This window comes from Delphinapterus leucas, chromosome 14 (assembly GCF_059928025.1).
Source record: "Delphinapterus leucas isolate spDelLeu-1000000601 "Yukka" chromosome 14, BTC_Dleu_Yukka2, whole genome shotgun sequence".
In the NCBI taxonomy this organism is placed as follows: Eukaryota; Metazoa; Chordata; class Mammalia; order Artiodactyla; family Monodontidae; genus Delphinapterus; species Delphinapterus leucas.
In genome coordinates this window covers 80,210,325-80,232,270 of record NC_143142.1, presented here as the reverse complement: position 1 = coordinate 80,232,270, position 21,946 = coordinate 80,210,325, and the positions used below count along the sequence as shown (strand labels likewise).

The 21,946-nt window shown below is 39.2% G+C and overlaps 1 protein-coding gene across 2 annotated transcripts; it reads left to right on the top strand.

Moving 5' to 3' along the window:
• The first annotated feature begins 129 nt into the window (after window positions 1-129).
• DSEL (dermatan sulfate epimerase like) lies at window positions 130-20,242 on the top strand. Of its 2 annotated transcripts, XM_022584309.3 has the most exons (3): window positions 130-484; window positions 1,309-5,840; window positions 13,692-20,242. In XM_022584309.3, the coding sequence occupies exon 2, from the start codon at window positions 2,193-2,195 to the stop codon at window positions 5,829-5,831; it is 3,639 nt and encodes a 1,212-aa protein (XP_022440017.1). In that variant the 5' UTR covers window positions 130-484; window positions 1,309-2,192; the 3' UTR covers window positions 5,832-5,840; window positions 13,692-20,242. The 2 variants fall into 2 exon arrangements, with proteins under 2 accessions (XP_022440017.1, XP_089751425.1); XM_089895299.1 differs by having other exon boundaries at window positions 1,309-20,241.
• The last annotated feature ends 1,704 nt before the right edge of the window (window positions 20,243-21,946 follow it).

Genomic DNA, 21,946 nt, shown 5'->3' with positions numbered 1-21,946 from the left:
CCTCCTGTTGTCACTCTCCCCCAGCCCCGAAGCCCCGAGGCCCCGCCCCTGATCCCGCCCCCGTCGTTCCCGCCCCGCCCCCGGCCCGCCTAGCCTTCTCTCGCCCTCCCTGGGCCGCGCGGCCGGAGCTGGCACCGAGGAGCGGCGGCTGCGGCGGCATCGCGTTCTGGACACGCCAGCGCCCCTCTGGACACGGCGTCCACGAGCGCGCCCGGGGCGCGCGGATCTGCCTTCCGCGGTCCGGGGCTGCCCGGGGGGGCGTCCGGCGTTCCCCGAGGGCGGGCGTGTCCGCGCGGCGCCGGCCGGGGCGCGAGCGCGGGGCCGCAGCCTGTTGCAGTGTTGGGGGGCGCCGCGCCGGGGGCGCCAGGAGCCCTGCGGGGGGCCGCGCGGCCCGGCTCCCAGCGCAGAGCAGTTTTCTCCAACTCTCCGCTTCCGTCTCCTCCGGGCCCACCGCTGCCGGGAGACCCCGTCCGGACCTGCCAAGGTAAGCGGACTTGGCCCTTGAGGGGTCTCTTATCCCCAAACCACAGCCAGAGGTCGGGGGTGAGGAGCAGAGGATGGAGTTGGCATGTTCGTAGGAAGCGAATGAAAAAATGCAACAGGCGGAGCGGATCAGGGAACTCCTAGCGTTCATGTTTCCTGCAGAGAGGAGACTTGTCCAAGACTGAAACTTGGTTAGGTTCTTCAGAACCGAAGACGGGCAGCCGCGAAGCTGCTCCTTGAGTGTGGGTCTGAGCTCCCTCTGGCGGCTTCTTGTAAGGATGGAAAACCGGGCTACGGGAGAGAGACTGGTGCAGGACCGCTCGCTGTTCCTCGCTCCCACACACTGTCATGATTTCTCCTTCGAGAAAAGTGACTGCTCTTACTAGTTCCCCTGGCAAAGACACCTTCTGAGCCCTTGAACGTTAAACCCTCAACCGGAATCATAATGGTCCTTTAAACTTTTGCTTTTTGTCTCTGAGTCTTCTGTGATCAAAACAAGAATGACAGCAGGACTCATCTTCTGTTAACTGCATTTGAATAAAAACATTTTAAATGACTAAAGCAAGCCACAGTTAAAATAAATACTCTTAGGAAAGTTACATCTTGTAGCCGCTTGTCTTCTGCCACCATTGTTATCCTAATATATGCGTTGAAAAGTATAAGAAAAAAGAACCATTTGGTCTAACCTAGATTGTAGTTAATAACAGATCTTATTGTGATTCTAAAATTTCTATCAGGAGACGTTAGACCATTTAAATCTTCTGTTTATGTCCACTCCCAGCATACTTGTAGCCTCAGAGAATTTCTGTTTTGTTTTTCCCCCAGAAAGGAGTATGTCATGAAAAAGGAACAGAAAAGACACGTCACTGTTGGTGAAAGGGGAGTTTCCTTTCCCAGTTGGTGGTTACTTCATGATTGGAAGAGAAGTACCTAGGTGGTTGAAGAGATTAGATTTTCATAGCTGTACCGATGAAGCTGATAAAAGAAGATGGGAAAATGCTTTCTCTGGGTCATAATAGGCTGATGAGTAAGTAAGCCTGAAAAAAGACAGATCTGAAATGAGGACAGGAATCTTGTTTTAAAACCAAGTAGGACTTTGAATACTTGTTGAGGATGTTTTTGCCCCAAAAATGGAGGAAGAAAAAATTCTCAAAGCAAAAAGTGTAAAAAGCTGAGAGGAGTAACAACCCAGTCAGCTCCAAGAATTGCAGTACTTTGTCAGCTTCTCTGAGCACACACAGGCAAAGGCATCAGACACGTATGATGATGGTTTCCTGCTCCAGGAATGACTTCTTAACGTGGATTTTGGAGTGCTTTTTCTTTTTCTTTTTTTTACAATGTGTGTTTTTTGACTCTTTGTGTTAGGTAGATTTATGTCAAGGAAGTAAATTGTGAATTCATGGTATTTTTGACTATCTCCACCCCTGTTCACTGTGTGATATTGGAAAATTAGAGGTTTTAACATTCCTTGAAGTTTTATTGGAAGCAACACTGCATCAGGCAAACAGATCCACAGTGTAAGTTTTCTCTTTTTGGCAACTGTACTTGCTTTGAATGAGCCGAATGTCAGCTGGATTTCACAGCATATCCGATTTACAGTCTGTGTTTTATCAAGGCCTTAAATGTATGTTTTATACTCAGCAGATGGGAAACACATTGAGCACTGTGTTTGACATGTATGCCTAAGGAAAGGAGCTCCCCGATGGATCATGGCGTTAATGTTTACAGGACATTTCTTATTTTTACTGTTAGTGATGTTTGCTTTCTCTACTTTTGAAGAATCTGTGAGCAATTACTCTGACTGGGCAGTTTTCCCAGATGACATAGATCAGCTTAAGACACAGAAAGTGCAAGATTTCAGACCCAACCAAAAGCTGAAGAAAAGTATGCTTCATCCACATTTATATTTTGATGCTGGAGAGATCCAAGCAATGAGGCAAAAGTCTCGCACAAGCCATTTGCATCTTTTTAGAGCTATCAGAAGTGCAGTGATGGTTATGCTGTCCAACCCGACATACTACCTACCTCCACCCAAGCATGCTGATTTTGCTGCCAAGTGGAATGAAATTTATGGTAACAATCTGCCCCCTTTAGCACTGTACTGTTTGTTATGCCCGGAAGACAAAGTTGCCTTTGAATTTGTTTTGGAATATATGGACAGGATGGTGGGCTACAAAGACTGGCTGGTGGAGAATGCACCAGGGGATGAGGTTCCAGTTGGCCATTCCTTAACAGGTTTTGCCACTGCCTTTGACTTTTTATATAACTTATTAGATGATCATCGAAGGCAAAAATACCTAGAAAAAATATGGGTTATTACTGAGGAAATGTATGAGTATTCCAAGGTCCGCTCATGGGGCAAACAACTTCTTCATAACCACCAAGCTACTAATATGATAGCGTTACTCACCGGGGCGTTGGTGACTGGGGTGGATAAAGGATCTAAAGTAAATCTATGGAAACAGGTTGTAGTAGATGTGATGGAAAAGATGATGTTTCTGTTGAATCATATTGTCGATGGTACTTTGGATGAAGGTGTTGCCTATGGAAGCTACACGGCTAAGTCAGTCACACAGTACGTTTTTCTGGCCCAGCGCCATTTTAATATCAACAACTTGGATAATAACTGGTTAAAAATGCACTTTTGGTTCTATTACGCCACCCTCTTGCCAGGCTTCCAAAGAACTGTGGGTATAGCAGATTCCAATTATAATTGGTTTTATGGTCCCGAGAGCCAGTTAGTTTTTTTGGATAAGTTCGTCTTAAAGAATGGAGCTGGAAATTGGTTAGCTCAGCAAATCAGAAGGCACCGGCCTAAAGATGGACCAATGGTCCCCTCCACTGCCCAGAGGTGGAGTACTCTTCACACTGAATACATCTGGTATGATCCCCAGCTCACCCCACGGCCTCCTGCAGAATATGGTACTGCAAAAATGCACACGTTCCCTAACTGGGGTGTTGTCACTTATGGGGCTGGGTTGCCAAACACACAGACCAATACCTTTGTGTCTTTTAAATCTGGGAAGCTAGGAGGGCGAGCTGTCTATGACATAGTTCACTTCCAGCCATACTCCTGGATTGATGGGTGGAGAAGCTTTAACCCAGGACATGAACATCCAGATCAGAACTCATTCACTTTTGCCCCCAATGGGCAGGTATTTGTTTCCGAAGCTCTCTATGGACCCAAGTTGAGCCACCTTAACAACGTACTGGTGTTTGCGCCATCACCCACAAGCCAATGTAATAAGCCCTGGGAAGGGCAGCTGGGAGAATGTGCACAGTGGCTTAAGTGGACCGGCGAGGAGGTTGGTGATGCAGCGGGGGAAATCATTACTGCCTCTCAACATGGGGACATGGTATTTGTGAGCGGGGAAGCAGTGTCAGCTTATTCCTCAGCAATGAAGCTGAAAAGTGTGTATCGGGCTTTGCTTCTCTTAAACTCTCAGACTCTGCTAGTTGTTGATCACGTCGAGAGGCAAGAAGATTCCCCAATAAAATCTGTCAGTGCCTTCTTCCATAATCTGGATATTGACTTTAAGTACATCCCATATAGGTTCATGAACAGGTATAACGGCGCCATGATGGATGTGTGGGATGCACATTACAAAATGTTTTGGTTTGATCATCGTGGCAGTAGCCCCATTGCTAGTATACAGGAAGCAGAGCAAGCAGCTGAATTTAAGAAACGGTGGACTCAATTTGTTAATGTTACATTTCAGATGGAATCCACAATCACAAGAATCGTATATGTCTTTTATGGGCCATATGTCAATGTTTCCAGCTGCAGATTTATTGATAATTCCAATTCTGGACTTCAGATTTCTCTCAATGTCAATAATACTGAACACGTTGTTTCCATTGTAACTGACTACCACAACTTGAAAACAAGGTTCGATTACCTGGGATTTGGCGGCTTTGCCAGTGTGGCTGATCAGGTCCAAATAACCCGATTTGGTTTGGGCACTCAAGCCATAGTGAAGCCCGTAAGACGTGACAGAGTGATTTTTCCCTTTGGATTTAAATTTAATGTAGCAGTTGGGTTGATTTTGTGCATCAGCTTGGTGATCTTAACTTTTCAGTGGCGGTTTTACCTTTCTTTTAGAAAGCTAATGCGGTGGATCCTCACCCTTGTTATTGCCTTGTGGTTCGTTGAGCTGGTGGATGTGTGGAGCACTTGCACTCAGCCCATCTGTGCAAAGTGGGCGAGGCCGGAGGCCGAAGCGAGCCCAAAGCCTGTGTCTCCCCAAGGGCACCTCATCGATCTTCCTGACATCGTCATTACCTCACTTCCTGGCTCAGGAGCTGAAATTCTCAAACAACTCTTCTTCAACAGCAGTGACTTTCTCTACATCAGGGTTCCCACAGCCTACATTGACATCCCTGAAACTGACTTTGAGATCGACTCCTTTGTGGATGCCTGTGAATGGAAGGCGTCGGATGTCCACGGTGTGCATTTCCGTTTACTCCGAGGCTGGTTGCAGTCCTTGGTCCAAGACACAAAACTCCATTTGCAAAACATCCATCTGCACGAACCCGGCAGGGGTAAACTGGCCCAATATTTTACCACGAATAAGGACAAAAAAAGGAAGCTGAAAAGGAGAGAGTCTTTGCCAGAACAAAGAAGCAGAATGAAAGGCGCCTTTGATAGAGACGCTGAATACATTCGGGCTCTGAGGAGACACCTGGTCCATTACCCCAGCGCGCGGCCCGTGCTCAGCCTGAACAGTGGGAGCTGGACCTTAAAGCTGCATTTCTTCCACGAAGTTTTAGGAGCTTCGATGAGGGCCTTGTATGTGGTGAGGGACCCTCGGGCGTGGATTTATTCGATGCTGTACAGTAGTAAACCAAGTCTTTACTCTTTGAAGAATGTACCAGAGCACTTAGCTAAATTGTTTAAAATAGAGGGAGGTAAAGGCAAATGTAACTTAAATTCGGGCTATGCTTCCGAGTATGAATCATTGAGGAAAGAATTATCAAAGTCCAAGCCACACGCAGTGTCTCTGCTGGCTCACGTGTGGCTAGCAAACACTGCAGCAGCCTTGAGGATAAACACAGACCTGCTGCCTACCAGCTACCAGATGATCAAGTTTGAAGATATTGTGCATTTTCCTCAGAAAACCACTGAAAGGATTTTTGCCTTTCTTGGAATTCCTTTGTCTCCTGCTAGTTTAAACCAAATATTGTTTGCCACCTCCACGAACCTTTTCTATCTTCCCTATGAAGGGGAAATATCACCAACTAATACTAATGTTTGGAAACAGAACTTGCCTAGAGATGAAATTAAACTGATTGAAAACATCTGCTGGACACTGATGGATCGTCTAGGATATCCAAAGTTTATGGACTAAATGCTGCAGGTCAGCAGAAATTTGCACTAATAATTTCCAACCCAATTTGTGGATATGAATTAGAAGAGTTAGTATATTCTTGTACTGTATGTGTGTATGTATGTGTGTGTGTGTGTGTGTGTGTGTGAGTGAGTGATCAGTTTGCTACTTGCACAGAGAGATTATTTAAAAATAAGCACCCTGTTTGGCCTAGCAGAATTCATTTTTATGTCACCACTTTTCCTTGCCTTTGTTTCTGAATTTTTTCTGCTAAAATGTTTCTGCTTCAGAGGTGTAGATGAAGTTATATTACAGTGGTCAGGGGAGATAGGAAGATTTTAAAGGTTTTTGTCTAACTCACTCCTTCATCTGTAACTGTGCTGATCTATCTCGAACCTCACACACTGCTAAAGGCCTTGCAGTTGCTGCTATACCCAAGCGTCTGTTGCTTTCAAGATGGACTGCAAAAATTCCTTATCTTTTTCAGAAGGTGTCCTAATGCATTTATCTTGCATGCACACACACACACACACACACACACACACACACACACATATCCCTTTACTGTGTATAATGTTCACTGATATCACTGGGGAAATGGAGAAAACTCCTATCAGAATTATAGGATCCCTTCTGGAAAATATAGATGGAAATACAGAATGGATTTTTTTTTTTTTGAGGTCAGAAACAATGACCTGAAAATCCTCAAAGTTTTTTATTTAGAAGTAATAAAGAATCAGTCTTGGAACGGTGGCTGCCAAGGACCGATACGGTATTTTAGACCTGCTTGTCTTTTTAAAACGCTCTCTTTCTTGCTCCCTTGAAGCTGTAGCTGTTCACCATCACCACTCCCACCCTTTTCTTTCTGTCGCTGTCACGCAAAACAGTCAGTAGTTACTAATGGCTAAACTCCTGATATTTGTGGGAATTTTTTTTTTTTTTCTGTCCTGATGATTCGTTTTGCATCAAAGCCTGACACAGCCTTAGAATCAGATTTCTCCTTGTGGAATTATCACTGTATGACTCAAAGAAAGCAGTGCCACTGCTGCCAGTGTTTTTTTAGACTGGAAACAGAATTGGAAAACTGCCTGACTTATCCTGCATCCCTTTGAATGAGTCCACAGACTGCCAGTGTCGGCAAAAGTTGAAGGCGAATGGGAGATGATGTCAGAGGCATCTGTTTCCTTTACCATCTGCATCTTATTATAAATATAGTCGTCATAAAGTATGGTTCATCTTATTTTGGTAGGCTCTGAAATCAAAATGCTATGCCATTAGAAGCCAGAGGAGTAATTACAAGGTATTGGATGAAAACTATTAGGCAGTGTGGAGACTTGATGAAAATCTCTGTACAGACTGCAGCCTTCTTCCTAATGCTTCAGGCTGTAGTTTCCACACGCCCTCCCCATCGCCCATGCTCTAACACTTGGGAGTCTGTCATTCTGACCTAGGTAAAAGTGGTTCTTTCTCAGTAGTTTGTTATTATGTCAAAATGTGCCTCCAGGGTGATAAAGCTGTGGATATGTTACATTCCAGCTAAAGCTAACTGGGCTGTCATTTTTCTTCCATTACAGTGTGAAAGCAGACTGACCACTCCCCCCCACCCCCCACCCCCGACCCCATCTGCTTCCTCTCGTAGCTTTCCCTGCTTTCTCTTTACAGTGTCAAAATGAATGAAAATCCTATTAATACAGGTTGAGAGGGCAACTGAAGACCTGAATCCACACTATTATTCTCAAGGAAGATTATTCGTCCTATCTCAGGGTTATCAACAAGCATGTAACATTTCTACATGGATGATAACACTGTTTCCATTATTGGTCAGAGTCTCGGTGTTTGCTTTCAATTCCCAGGATGTGTGATCTTAAATCAGATCAAATAAAAAGGCTCTGGGTTGCAAGTAATATTAGGCCTGATCAAGGTAAGAATTACAAACGTGTGCAAGTAACAGCAGAGAAGACAGAAACTGTACCACTGCCTTTCCTTTAACTTTGTACAGAAACATGCCCACAGGCAGAAGAGAGCCAGGGTGAGTATATGGAGCAGCTGGAGGGGAGAAAATGGAAAAGAAAGAGCAGTTCTGTGAATGGATACGGGAACAATATGGGAATATCTTATGTATATCTAAAGAAAGGAACACACTTAAGATGATCTTCACAGTGTATCTTAACTTTTACAACATAGCAAGGTCAAGGTGAATTTCCTTGTCCACTCATCCACTCCCACCCCACGGGAAACTTAGCTGGAGGAGAAGACTTCTATTCACAGGTTCTATTTCTGAGCAATGTTTTACACGGGTGAGGGACGCCCCAGCCGTTGCATATGCGTCCATTTGTTCATGCTTGGGAGCCCCTGCCTTATAATCTCAATTATAATCTCAGAACGTCTAAGTCCTACATTCCTAGGGTGTTATCCTGGGAAGAAATGTGAATAGACTCTACACTTATTTTTCTTCTGATCGTCTTGAAAATAATTAAAGCAACGATTATCACTGTGTGACACTTCCAAAGGAAACACTTTAAAAAATGTCTTTTCCATAAAATCAATTCCTTTCCTCATTAACTTCCCCAAACTTAGGCCCAACTGGAATTAAAGCTTCTATTAAAATAATATCATTGAAATGTTGAAATTTTGAAAGAATGTGTCCGTTTTGCTGACAAAAGTAACATAAATGTAGTGGTAATGTTGATCTAGTTTTCAAAAGTTTGAAATAATGCAAATTACTCACTTAGGATGAAATAGGCCATATCCAGAGATGAATTTACTGTAATGACAATTCCAGAAAGGAAGGAAATGGGAGAATCTGTTCAGGAGAAAGAAAATAAATCTATGATTATACTTAAATTTAATCTTTAGAAACCCAGAAAGGCACGAGTTTTAGGCAGGTGGCACAACAACTCATACACACTCAGCCTAAACCCGCAATATTAGACATTTGATTGGCTGGCGTTTTGGACAAACAGAAGACTTAGCACTGTAAGTGGCCTGGCAAGAATGGGATAATTATTTATGTCCAGTACCCAGCCATGGCATGGGATCTGGCACAAATATCTTCATATTTGAAGAAGAACCTCTCTCCACACACACACTAGTTATGTTTAATTTTTTTCCCTTTTGTGGAAATGCCACCCCTTCTGTCTGCCACTGACTTTTGATTGGTGTCATTTATCAGCAGAGTTTGGTGCATCATAGATCCTAGATGTTCTTGATATAAAGTCTATCACATTCAGTTATCTATAAGTAAACATTAACAGTGGTTTTAGAATCTGTTTGATTGACTTAACTCTGATCATAATTACAAAAAATCACTAATTTAGCAAAAAATGTGAATAGAAGGCAGTATGTTATAACACCACTTACAGAGGAAAGGGAGCCTAATCTAAGACAGATCAAGGAATTTAATATGCGGGCTGCCTACTGCTTATTTAAATGTAAACCAAAGTATGTCAAAATAGCTGCTAAGGCAGTGTTTTCAGTACTTGACTAATATCTCTATTTCCCTTCATGTTGGCAGAAAAATCCAAATAATATTTTAAGAACTAAACTGAATTTTTTTTTTTTTGCACAAAGGATGGTAGGAACATCAAACAGTAGATTCTCACATTCTCTAGTTAACTTGTAGCTGCTTTAGCTATAATTTACATGAGCTTGTGTTTAGTCCAAGTAACATGTTTAATTCTATTTCCAAAGATAGGTTCGGCTAAGCCTTCCACACCATGGGGGTTTTGCTTTTGTTTTTTATTTTCATTTTTCTTTCACACCTGTCCAGTTATGCAGCAAAGAAAACCTGTACTGAAGATCATTTATGAAGTTTATTCAAGCTATATGTATAACACAACTCCTCTATTAATAAACAAATAAAAAGCTAAAAGCAACTTGGCTATGGTTGGGATAATTTGTAACAGCCCTTTTCTTTAGGACTTTAGGACAGGTAACTGTGTTAGGATTTTGTATGGAGCTGAGTTGGAAAATGCAGTCCCACAATTTCGGCCACTAGCACCCTTAGTGATGGGTGAGCCGTGCCTCTACTCCCTTATCTTAATTCCAAGTCCTGTCTTTGACTTGCCCTCAGTCCATTTCACTCTTCTATGTACATCATCCCAACTTACTAAGTGGCAAGAACATCCCGTACTATGCACCTGTGCTCCACATTTGCCCCTCCTGCCACAGGTGGGGTATCTATTCAAGCAGGAGATCTCTAAAAGGAAGGTCCCTGCAGGCCCCTTGAGATATTCTAGTAGGTGGTGCACAGGGTTGGCAGAGTGAAGACTTTTTTTTTAAGAAAGATAAGGATCTATCATGAATTAGTCTCTTAGTATGTGCTGCACAGAACCGTAAGGTTTTCATGTATATCATTACAATCTTCACAACAACTCACTGGTATTCATTTTACAGATTAATCTGAAGCCCATATTCTCTCTCTAGGGAGTATGTTTTTGTGAAGGAATTTGGAGCAGGTTTACAATTCCGTTATCAATTCACTTATTCACAGTAATTCTGGGGTATCTACTGTCAAGATATTGATTAGCATGAGGGGAGAACACAAAAACTGGTTGACTCTGACCCTGCCCCAAAGAACTGATGGTCTCTCCAGAATTCATCAAGAAGAGAAGGAGAGGAAGGGCATGCCGGGTAGCCATTACCACCCGAGGAAAGACACCGCAAAGTGTTATCTACTCTGTAGTAGACAGGATTTATCTCTGAAAAAGTGGTTACGAGGAAAGGGAGTAGTTATGGAGTTTCAGTAAATTTGGACAGAGATCACCACCTGTGCTTTTCCTCATTAGGTTTGACTCTATAGTTGTCACAGGATGTCCCATCAACGAGTAGCCCTTGCAAAAGAGAAGCGCAAACAGAACAAAACCGCTGACACTTGCTCTTTCTCAATTCCCCCACCCCCTCACTTAACTACCCCAGCACATTTATCACAAAGAAATGTGGTCCATAATTAATTGAATATCAAGGGATGCCCTGAAGAGAAAAGGATGTGTGAGTGCGGTGTGACTGGGCTGCATGCAGATCACTGCTAGTAATAACAGTACGAAGGAGGATACCTCAGTGTATTTCATCCAGGCTCCATCTGGCCAGTAGCATCTCTTTTCCTTTCCCTCCCCTCTCAGCACCTCCAGATTCACATTACCAGGCACAGCTAACCGATCCTGAGAATCCAGCAGTGAACAAAACCTATGGAGCTGACGGTCAATCAAATATATTTTAAAAGAATTCGTTTTGGGAAAAAATTCCTACCTGTTCTGTTCCCTACCATGTAAATAATACCAAAAAGGAAGGAAGGGAAGGAGGGAGGGAAGGAAAGAAGGAACAAAGGAGCAAAGAATGGAAGGAACTCTGAACCTAAATCTGAACACAAAGTAAGGTGCACAAGGAGAATCATTCCTATAACAATTGTGTTCATTATGGTATAAACTATTTAAGAATCTCTTTGAAACCTTATTATTATAGCTAAAACTTGAGAAAAAAAGGATAAATTGTAATCTGAGCAAATCTTTTCTACAGTACATTGCAATTGCTCTTTCTGTTTTCTTTAAACTACTTCTGTATTGCTGTGACTCTTGAGATGAAATGTTTCTTTCAAGTGTCTTAACACTGACGAATTCCACCTATAAGTGTCTCAGGTTTTCCAACGTCCTAGATAATGTGGTGTTTTCCCATATATTGTCTTCCTCTCTATTTCCAAACATGGGTATATACCTTGCTCCTAATGATTTAAGGAAGCAAATGTTCACGCACATGTGACACCCATGATGCTCTCCATTTCTTCTTTTGGAAGTTAATTCAGCTCCCATCACTGTCACTTTTCTCATTTAGTAAATGAACAACATAAAATCTCTAATCTCTGCATTAAAATCTGACATGCTTCTATGAACAATGCTGAAGGCACTTCTTACCTTATTCATTGCATAATGCAAATGATGCTCCCAACCTCTGTTATACTACAATGAAATATTACTGCCCAATTTTATTAGTATTTATTTATTGTTTTAATTATGTATTGTTATTCCTTTGCTTGTTTCAAAAGATTAATTTTGTTGTAGATTTGTTTAAAGTTCTTGGGATTTTAAAATAAGAACACAATACAACCAAGAAGTGATGAAATTGCTTCCATAAAATACCCATGAAAAGACAACTGCATATAAATAATGCAGTTAATAAAAGTTAACCCTACACAAACAAAATAGGTGATTTTTGCTCTTCATTTTTACTCCAGACATTAACGTGGGTGCCCTGGCTAATTCAGTGCTAACTAGAGCACAGCACGCTTGCGGTGGGCTTTCATGCGCCAAGGAACTCGTGTTATTTCTCTCGAGATTTACCAAAATGAAATGTACATATATTCAGTTATACTTTATCTTTCACCCCACATTAATTATAAAACTCTCAAAATTCCCATTATTGAACGCATGAGTAAAAAGGTATTTGCTTATATCCACACATAAGAACTTGGCAGGATTCCATTATGATAAGAGGTGGAAGGTTTTCTGTGTATAAACAGCAGATTGCACTGGTGGGTTTTTCACAAGGTTTGTTTGCATCTTTCTCCCATTTCCTTGATTAATTTGAAGAGGGAGATTTCTATTAAAAATGTTATATTCACAACACTTTTATATATTATATGAACTTTGAAATTAGATAAAACTGAATACAAATCCCTAGGTCAGTAAATAATGACCAGCTGTGACGTGTTGGGCAATTTTCTTAATTTTAAATCTCCATTTCCCCATCTATAAAACTCCCCCAGAGTTGATATAAGGATTAAATAAAATCACACGTGAAAATTAATAGAAGATACTTGTTTCCTCTTTGTGATCATCTCCAATTCATTATATATCAAACCCATATGTAATGTGACGCACCATTTTCCCAGTAAGAAAATATTAAAATGTTTCCAGAGAATTTGAGCATACATAGTATGTAGACCAAATAGACACCTATTTTAGTATTCCATATATCAGCTGAGTTGCACAAACATGTAAAATTACAGTTATGCAATTAATATATTAATTTGGAAACAGTGCTTTTTTCATGTTCACGTTTTAAGAGAAAAATTTATTCAAATTTTCATGGACTTCAATGTCTTCATTATTTCTTGAGTTTTTCCAGAGAATATCATATTTCCTTCTGAGTTTTATTGAGATAGAGACTTTTTTTTTTTTTTTTTTTTTTTTGCGGTACACGGGCCTCTCACTGTTGTGGCCTCTCCCGTTGCGGAGCACAGGCTCCGGATGCACAGGCTCAGCGGCCATGGCTCACAGGCCCAGCCGCTCCGCAGCATGTGGGATCTTCCCGGACCGGGGCACGAACCCGTGTCCCCTGCATCGGCAGGCGGACTCTCAACCACTGCGCCACCAGGGAAGCCCGAGATAGAGCCTTTTTTGAATTTAAGTATGATGCTATTACTTGAAATTTTATTTCATGTTACAAGTGCCATTTGTATAACATTAATCATAATTTTATGTTCATACCTTCATTCAGTAGATACATAATTATGATCTTATAGATTGTAATCATTGTATTTTTCTTATTTTAATTTTTCCACTTACTTATTATGAAATATGCATAAAAGCTGGGAGTGTCTAAGACTATGTGTGAACATGACATTTACTCCACTGGCTATGATGGAATAAGTGAAGACCCATCTGAGGTAGCATATCCAAATTACACATATCATGATTATATACCTTAACACCATACATAACAAATGATTTTATCAATATAAAATTATCTCATCTTTATAGAATATTATTTCCTTTTAATTCATGTGTCATTCACACATATTCTCGGGTTGGGGTAAAATTCTACGGTCCTTTATCTTCTGCTTGGTGCTTTGTAAGTCTGGATGCTTTCTCTTTTCCATGCCTGTAGATGACAACTGAGCAGCAAACTCCAGAGCCTCCAGCCAGAAACTCAGCCTTCCAGCAAGGAGTGCAAGACAGCATGCACCTCTGCATTGGGACCAGGTGCCACAGATCTATGATAGTAGGGTTCATACCACTGAAGAGAGAAATTCCTTTTCTTTCTTTCATTGGTTTTCCTTGGATATTGCTGTCCACATCCCTGCTGAGGTGCACTGTATGCAAATTAGAAGACACTATTTTGCTGATTCTTGCATATGCCAGCTCTACTGCCCCCTACTTATCAAACTGTAGGTATTATGGATAAGCAAGATAGGTTATGCCAATATGTTGACACTGAAAAGATGTGCTGACCCTATCAGAAGCCCTCCTCTATGATACTGATAAGTAACTGTGGCCAGAGCTGGGGCTTAGAGTCAGAATTCCTATACTCACACACTCTATAATATGGTACAAAGCATATATGTCTGACCTTCCATTACCATATTCTCCTGCTCTCACCAGCGATCCCAGAGGTAACGTCTATCCTGGATTTTGTGTTTACCACCCCCTTGCTCTTCTTTATAGCTCCACCACATATGTCTCTATCCTTATCAACATATTGTATGTTTTTGCATGTTTGTATACTTTACGTAAACAGTAACATATTGCATCTATTCTTGCGCAACTTGCTTTTCTTTGCTCAAAATTTTATCTAATGCATGTTGATGTTTGTAGGTGGAGATCACTTATTTTCATCGTGGTAGGTTCCAATATATGCTATTATCTGAAATACCATACTTTATGTATCTTTCATCTTGTTGGATTTTGGGAATATTTTTAATTTTTGCAGTTTCAAACATTATATATAAAACTGTTTATAGATGTTGTATAATGCACACATACAAGAATTTTGTCATTGTGTTTTGTTTGTACCCAGAACCTTCCCACCCAGCCACACTCCAGCCTAGTATATTGAGGGCTCAAAGCACATCCTCAACTATTCTTGGTACCAAATTATTATTTTTACAGATTGTTTGTACAAATCGACACTCTAGCCATTGTAGAAAAGTTTGTGTTGCTCCAAAATTTCTCCTGTACTTGACATTTTCATACTTTTAGATGTTTTTCTGTCTAGTGGGGTAAAAGGATATTACGTTTCTTTTTTTTTTTGAAGTTCTGTTAATAACATAGCACATGCATGCAGCATGCGCACTATGCACACACGTGCACACACACACAGTAGTCCTTTTTCCATTTGTTTCTTCTTTTGTGAAATGAAATCCATGTTCATGTCTTTTATACATTTTTCCATTGCATTCTTTTTTTTTCTCATTGATTCATTGACATTTATAGTATATTAATAATACTAATCCTTTTTTGGTTATACTCGTGAATAACTTCTTGGCTTATATTTTCATGATCTTTCTACTAGGACTTTTGTGATATGTTTTGATATGCAGGTGTTCTTAATTTGAATGTAAACAAATATGTGTTTTTCTTTATTACTTGTACTTTTTTGCATCTTATTAAATAATCTTTCTTAAGGTCTTGGCACTGAAGATGTTCTCCTCTATTTTCTTCCAAGCATTTTAATTTTCTCATCATCATCTATTGCCGCAAAACAATATTACCACAAATGTAATGGCTTAGAACAGCACATGCTCATCATCTCACAATTTCTGTGGGTCAGGAATCCAGGCGTGGCTGAACTGCGTCATCTGCTCTTATATGTGGCTGCAATGAAGTAGCTGGGCCTGGGATCTCCTCTGAGAAGCATCCACTTCCAAGCTCATGTGGTTGTTGGCAAGATGTAGTTCTTTGTGGGTTGCTGGACTAAAAGCCTCAGTTCTTTTCTGGCTGTTGGCTGGAGACCCTGAGTCACTTGCCATGTGAGCTTCTCCATTGGCAGGTAACTTCATAAAAGCCAAGATGAGAGAATCAATAGAGAAACTGCTAACACATTACCATAATCATGGAAGTGACACCCAGTCAACTTTGGTGAGAAGCAAGTCAGAGGTCCCCCTACGCCCACACCCAAGGGAAAGGGACTTCACAAGGGCATGAATCCCAGGAGATGGAAGAACGGGCTTATTTCAGAGTGTCCCTGCCACAGATTTTGTCTTTTATATTTAAATATTTAATCTGCTTTATATTAATTGTTATGTCTATTCTGAGATTTTTTTCTCTGTATAAATAACGTGCTGTCCTAGACTGAAGAGATTCAGTACCCTTTTCTTTTCCACTAATCTTCAATGCTGCCTTCCCTACATATCAGGTCCTTATATTTTGTGTGAGCTGATTTCTCAGTTCTCTACTGTATTCTTCTGGCAAATTCCATTACCCAGTGACAATACCGCACTATCTTAATTACTATAGTCGTTTTGTTAGCCTTGAAATCTGGCAAGGCTTTTTCCTTTCTTTTTCTTCATTTCTTTAGGCTTTGTTCTTCTATGTGCATTTTAGAATTAGTTTGCGTAGTCCCCCAAAGCAAACAACAATACATGTTAATGATAAATGCATTACATCAATTTTGGGAGAATCGACCTCTTTACATTAATCCCTGTTCATAAGCATGGTATATCTCTCCTTTTATACAATATTTTTAATTCTTTGATAGATTTAAGTATAAGCACTTTATATATTGTTATTACAGTGGATGATATTTATTTTTAATTATATGTTCTGATGATAGTATATAGAAAATACGATTGATTTTTGTGTATTTATATTGTATCAGGGAACTTATAAATCCTCTTACTAATTTAATAATTTACCTGTAAATTTTTTCAAAATACTTATACAGATGCTTTTGTAATCTTCAAGTAATGAGAATATATTTCCTTCCTTTTACTCTTATAACTTTTTAATGTTCTTACTGGATTTGTTGGGACATCCTGTTAAATACTGAGTGAGTCTGGTAATGTGAATATTCTTGTACTGTTCCTAATGTGAATGGAGTGCTTCTACACTTCACCACTGAGCAAATGAATGGATGCTGTGTGTATTTCATAGATTCACTTTATCAGGACGTTGTATTCCCTTGTACTCCCAGTTGATAAGTGAATTTTTATCATCAAAGCATGATGAGATTTATTCAATGCTTTTGCTGCATTTATTGTGATAATCATATGTTTCTTTGCCTTTATCTGTTAAGGTAGTGTATTTTGTGAAATTTTTTTTTCTTTTGAGATTAAACCAAACTTGGCTTGCTGTGATAAAACCAGCCTGGGAATGATTCATTAAATTTATATTTGTTGCTGGATTGAGTTTGTTAATAATTAATTTAAGATGTTTATATCAACATTTGTAATTGTGATTTTTCTCATAATAAACTTGGCTAATTTTGAAGTCAACATACTTGTCACATAAAGTAAGTTGAGGATGTTCTATTTTTATATTTTATAGGTGAGTTTGCATAGGATTGAAATGATCTAATACAAGAATGTTTGTTAAAACTCATTTGTAAATCATCTGAGCATTCTGTTTTCTTTGTGGGAACACTTTAACTAAATATAAGATGTTACCTGGTGGTTATAGGCTTATATTACTTACCTCATGTATTTATTTTGAAGCCTATTTTGGCAAGTTATGTTTTTAAAGAATTTGCCCTGTTTGGTTTTTTTTTAATTTTTTCACATTTATTGACCTAAATTTGCTCAAAATGCATTCTGTTGCCTCTAAATATTCATCCCCTACACATGTTTTTTCCATCCCTAATACTGAGTATGTGTGCCTTATTTCTTTCTGTTCCTGGGGGGTTTTGGCTGGTAGATATTGACAATAATAGGCCAAAAATTACCTTCTATATAAGTTACATAAATTAAATTGCCTTTTCAGAGACTAATTTTTAGCCTTTTTTGTTCTTACCTAATATTTTATGTCCATTTGGCATTGCATAACTGGCTCCTGATCTTACATACTTCCTTTATTTACTCTAACTTCTGTTGTTTCTCTTTTTTATCTTTAATTATATGCCCCACTATTTTTTGTCAATCTCCACCAGCCAAAACCGCCAGGAGCAAACTGGATTTATTGTTTATTACAGTAAGAGGTATTTAAATAGTACATCTTTGCTCTGCTGTATATCAAAAAAAAAACTAATAACAGCATTAAAAAAGAGCATCAATTGGGCTTCCGTGGTGGCGCAGTGGTTGAGAGTCCGCCTGCCGATGCAGGGCACGCGGGTTCGTGCCCTGGTCCGGGAGGATCCCACGTGCCGCAGAGCAGCTGGGCCCGTGAGCCATGGCCGCTGAGCCTGCGCGTCCAGAGCCTGTGCTCCGCAACGAGAGAGGCCACAACAGTGAGAGGCCCGCGTACCGCAAAAAAAAAACAACAAAAAAAAAAAACGGGAAAAAATAAAAAAGAGCACCAATTAGAAAACATGATTTTACTATACACAAGTACAGATTTAATATCTTTAATGTGGAAAAGATTTTACATATCTGTAAGCAAAAGTGATTACAACTTTAAAAGAGAGAAGTTAAAAGCGATAGAGCATGCATAAAGCAGATAATCTGTTTCACCAATTCAAAGTACAAATACTGTCACTTTCCTATTATTTTACAATTCATATCTCAGCTTCCAAATTACTTCTACTTAAGACCTGTCCTCCAACTACTAAATAAATGGGGGGAAAAAAAAGAAATACAGGGGAAAAAAAAGTCTAAAATTACTTGGGATTTAATCAAAAGGTTTAGGACTACTTCCAAACAAATGAAGAAAGAACTATAATCCCATGTGACCAAAACTTTCCCTGTTTCTCACTGGTATAAAGTGTCACTGTAGAAGATCAGTCCTGCCCAACTCAACAAATGACACTTTTCTACAGAGACTAGAATCACATGCTTATACTGTTTCTGCACAGTTCACATTGGTGACCCGTGTACAAAAGGCCAGTTCATTTTAATTCACCTTTTATTTCCTTTTTTTTTTTGCTTAATTTTATTCTCAAAAGCACAATCTACTGGTCCACTGTTCTTGGGTCTAGAAAAGCTGCCTACATTAGGTCTATATTATGCAGAAATCACCCCCCCCCACCCCCCTACCCTATCCCTTGCAAAAACCATTAGACATTTTTGTTGTGCCTGGATTACCAGCCTAAAATCCCCTCTCAGGGGAACATTATTTCAGATATTTTCTTGTCCTTTCTTGCACACTTAATTGTTTTGAGGGTCATGCTGAACCAACTTTCAAGGGCTCTCTACTTTCAAATTTTGAAAAAGAGGGATTGGTTACAGGTCACTTCACGTCCGCAAATGTCCTGGGCTCCTTCAGGAAAGAAATCAGCAGTCACCAGTGACCAGCCTGGTACCCAGCCACAGGTGAGGGACTTACTTTTTCAACCCACTAATGGTTCCTTCTCTCAAGTTAATAGACACAAATTTATGTTAACTCTAAAGTTATGTCAAAACTGTGTTTCTTTTGTTTATTTTTTAGTTTACACAGCATGGGAGTAGAAAACAACACCTGCCTGGATAAAAAGCAATTTGGAAAGTCAAAAAAATACAACTGACTAAGAAATATGAACACCATAAATCTCATTATTAACTATATAAATTTAACTTAAAAAGAAATCAATATTGTATCAGTTTATAAACCAATAAAAAGAAAATCCATTTTGGTGAATATACCAAAGAATAAATTATTGGCTACTGCTTTGGTAATATACATGTATATTCTTCATTAAAAACAAGTTGGGGGGCTTCCCTGGTGGCGCAGTGGTTGAGAGTCCACCTGCCGATGCAGGGGACACGGGTTCGTGCCCCGGTCCGGGAAGATCCCCATGGGCCCGTGAGCCATGGCCGCTGAGCCTGCGTGTCCGGAGCCTGTGCTCCGCAATGGGAGAGGCCACAACGGTGAGAGGCCCGCGTACCAAAAAACAAAACAAAAGAAAACAAAAAACAAGTTGGCTGTTTGCCAGATATTTTCAAGATTCCCCTCTTCCACCAGCAAAGCTTGCCTTTTGGCCCACTACTTCTATTTCAATCATTTTATCCCACAGGAAAACAAAAGAGAAAAAAATATATAGAAAGATGTATACAAAAGGATGTTCATTATAGCATCATTTATAATATCAGGACATGAAAACTTCTTAAAGGTGGAAAAAAAATCAGTGAAGATGCATACTAGCTTATTAGAAAAATCCTGATACTTTAAAAAATTAATTGATTACAAAACAACTACAAAATGATCTTATTTTTATATTAAATAAAATTTATATCCACCTAGTCCAATGAACTATGTCAAATGGTCTTTATAATAGGTCAACAGTGATCAAATATCAGTAGTTTCAAATTATTCAATCTAATGTTTATATCCACATATACACATATTATCTATTTATACAGTAACATTTTATGCACATACACACACACACACACACACACTTCTGATTATTATGGATCAAATTGGGTTTTTAAATACTGCTTCTCTTCACAGAACTTTCATAACTAATAAATAGCAATAAATATTAAAAGCTTAAAAATGTGAATACTTTTTCATTCAGCACTTCCAATACAAAGTTCCAAATAAATCTATTTCATTAATATAAAAATATTTCAGAGGAAGTAATTCAAAGCTTAGATAATTAGACTTGTGACGTTTTCTTTATAAATTTTAGAAATAGAGGCATTTAATTTCTTCTTTCCTTCTTTTTTCTTCCTATCCTCTTTCAATGACTATTTATGAAATGATGAAATGACAATCATGGAGGGATAAAATGAAAGATTAATAAGGAAATTGATACAGATCATTCCAGGAAATAGCTAGAAAAATAAAATGGCCGGAAAACAACCCAACCCAATTCCAAGCCCATCCAGTGGTCAAAAATAAGCAAAGTAAGTACTTAGCACCAAACTTAGAAAATGAGCTAGGTTGTCATTTTTGTTGTTGTTTTATTTTTTTTTAAGGTATTGTGAATGAAAAAGGAAGTAGTACATCAAGAATGTAGTTGACAACCACTGTCACTCCTGATTTACTATTTTGTGTTTTGTTCTTAGGATAGGATTTTCCTACGGTCCTAGCTTCCTTTAGCTTTTTACTTCTGGGTGCTCTATGTCGGCTGCTTTTAAAAGGGCTACACTACAGCAGACCCAGACATGACTAGGTTAAGTGCTCTTGGCTCTTAAGACTTTTTGATTCTTTCTTTATTATTCATTATTTGACCACAGGATATTTAGAAGTGTGTGATTAGTTTTCAAATACTTAAGAGTTTTCATTTCTAATCTTCCTTTATTTTATAATTTAATTTCATTGTGGTTAGGGAAGATGCTTTGTATGATTTCAATCCTTTTATATTTACTGAGCATTCCTTTATGCCTAGAATATGGTCTGTCTTGATAAATGTGCTCTGTGCACTTGGAAAAAATGAATATGCTGACACTGTTGAGTGAAATATTTTAAAGTTGTTTAGGTCAAGTCAGTTCATAATATATATATTGTTACTAATTTCTCTTCAGCCTGTGGGATTTCCTTAAAATTTCCTGCAGTACAGATATGCTGACAAAGCATTCTCTCTCTCTCTCTCTCTCTCTCTCACTGGAAAATATTTTCATTTTGCTTTACTTTTTGAAAGATATTTTCACTGGACATAAAAATCTAGGTTAAAAATATTCTAGACTCTTGAAACGTTATTACACTGTTTTCTGTCTTCCACCATTTTTGATGTAAAGTCTGCATTCATATCACTTCTCCCATGTACTTTTAAAATGTTCTTTAAAAATCTCTCCTTTGAAGATTTTTCTCCTTAAGCTTAACGGTCAACAGTTTGATGATGATGTGAGTACAGGCTGTTTTCTTTGTATTTATTCTCCTTCAGACTGATGAATTTTTTAAATCTGTAAATTTATGTCTTTCGCCAAATAGAGGAAAATTTTGTCCTTTACTTCTTCAAATATATTTTCCCTCCTATTCTTCTAGGATTAAATTTACAGGGAGTACATAACCTTTCATTTTTAAAGGTTAACCTGGCTAAACTCAAATTGCAAATTCTGTCTCCCTGCTGTTGACAGCAGCTGAGAGTAAACACGCAGGCTTCTGGCTCAGTTTTAGCCACTGAATATAAGGCTAACTTGCTTAGAGCCACACAGGGGTTTATAAACATAAAATAATATTTACTTTTCTTAAGCTGAGTGATGAGAACATGTGTGTTCGCTTTTTCATTTATTTTCTTGTGCGATTATTTATTAATTCGTATATCTTACGGCTGCTTTACTAGAGTTTTCAACTTAGTAGACAAGAGTAAATAGTAGACAGCCTTAAAGTAGAAGGAAAGAATTTTTGAGT

Excerpts from the sequence above, each read along its gene's own strand:
- DSEL (XM_022584309.3), top strand. The coding sequence starts at position 2,193 with ATGGCGTTAATGTTTACAGGACATTTCTTATTTTTACTGTTAGTGATG.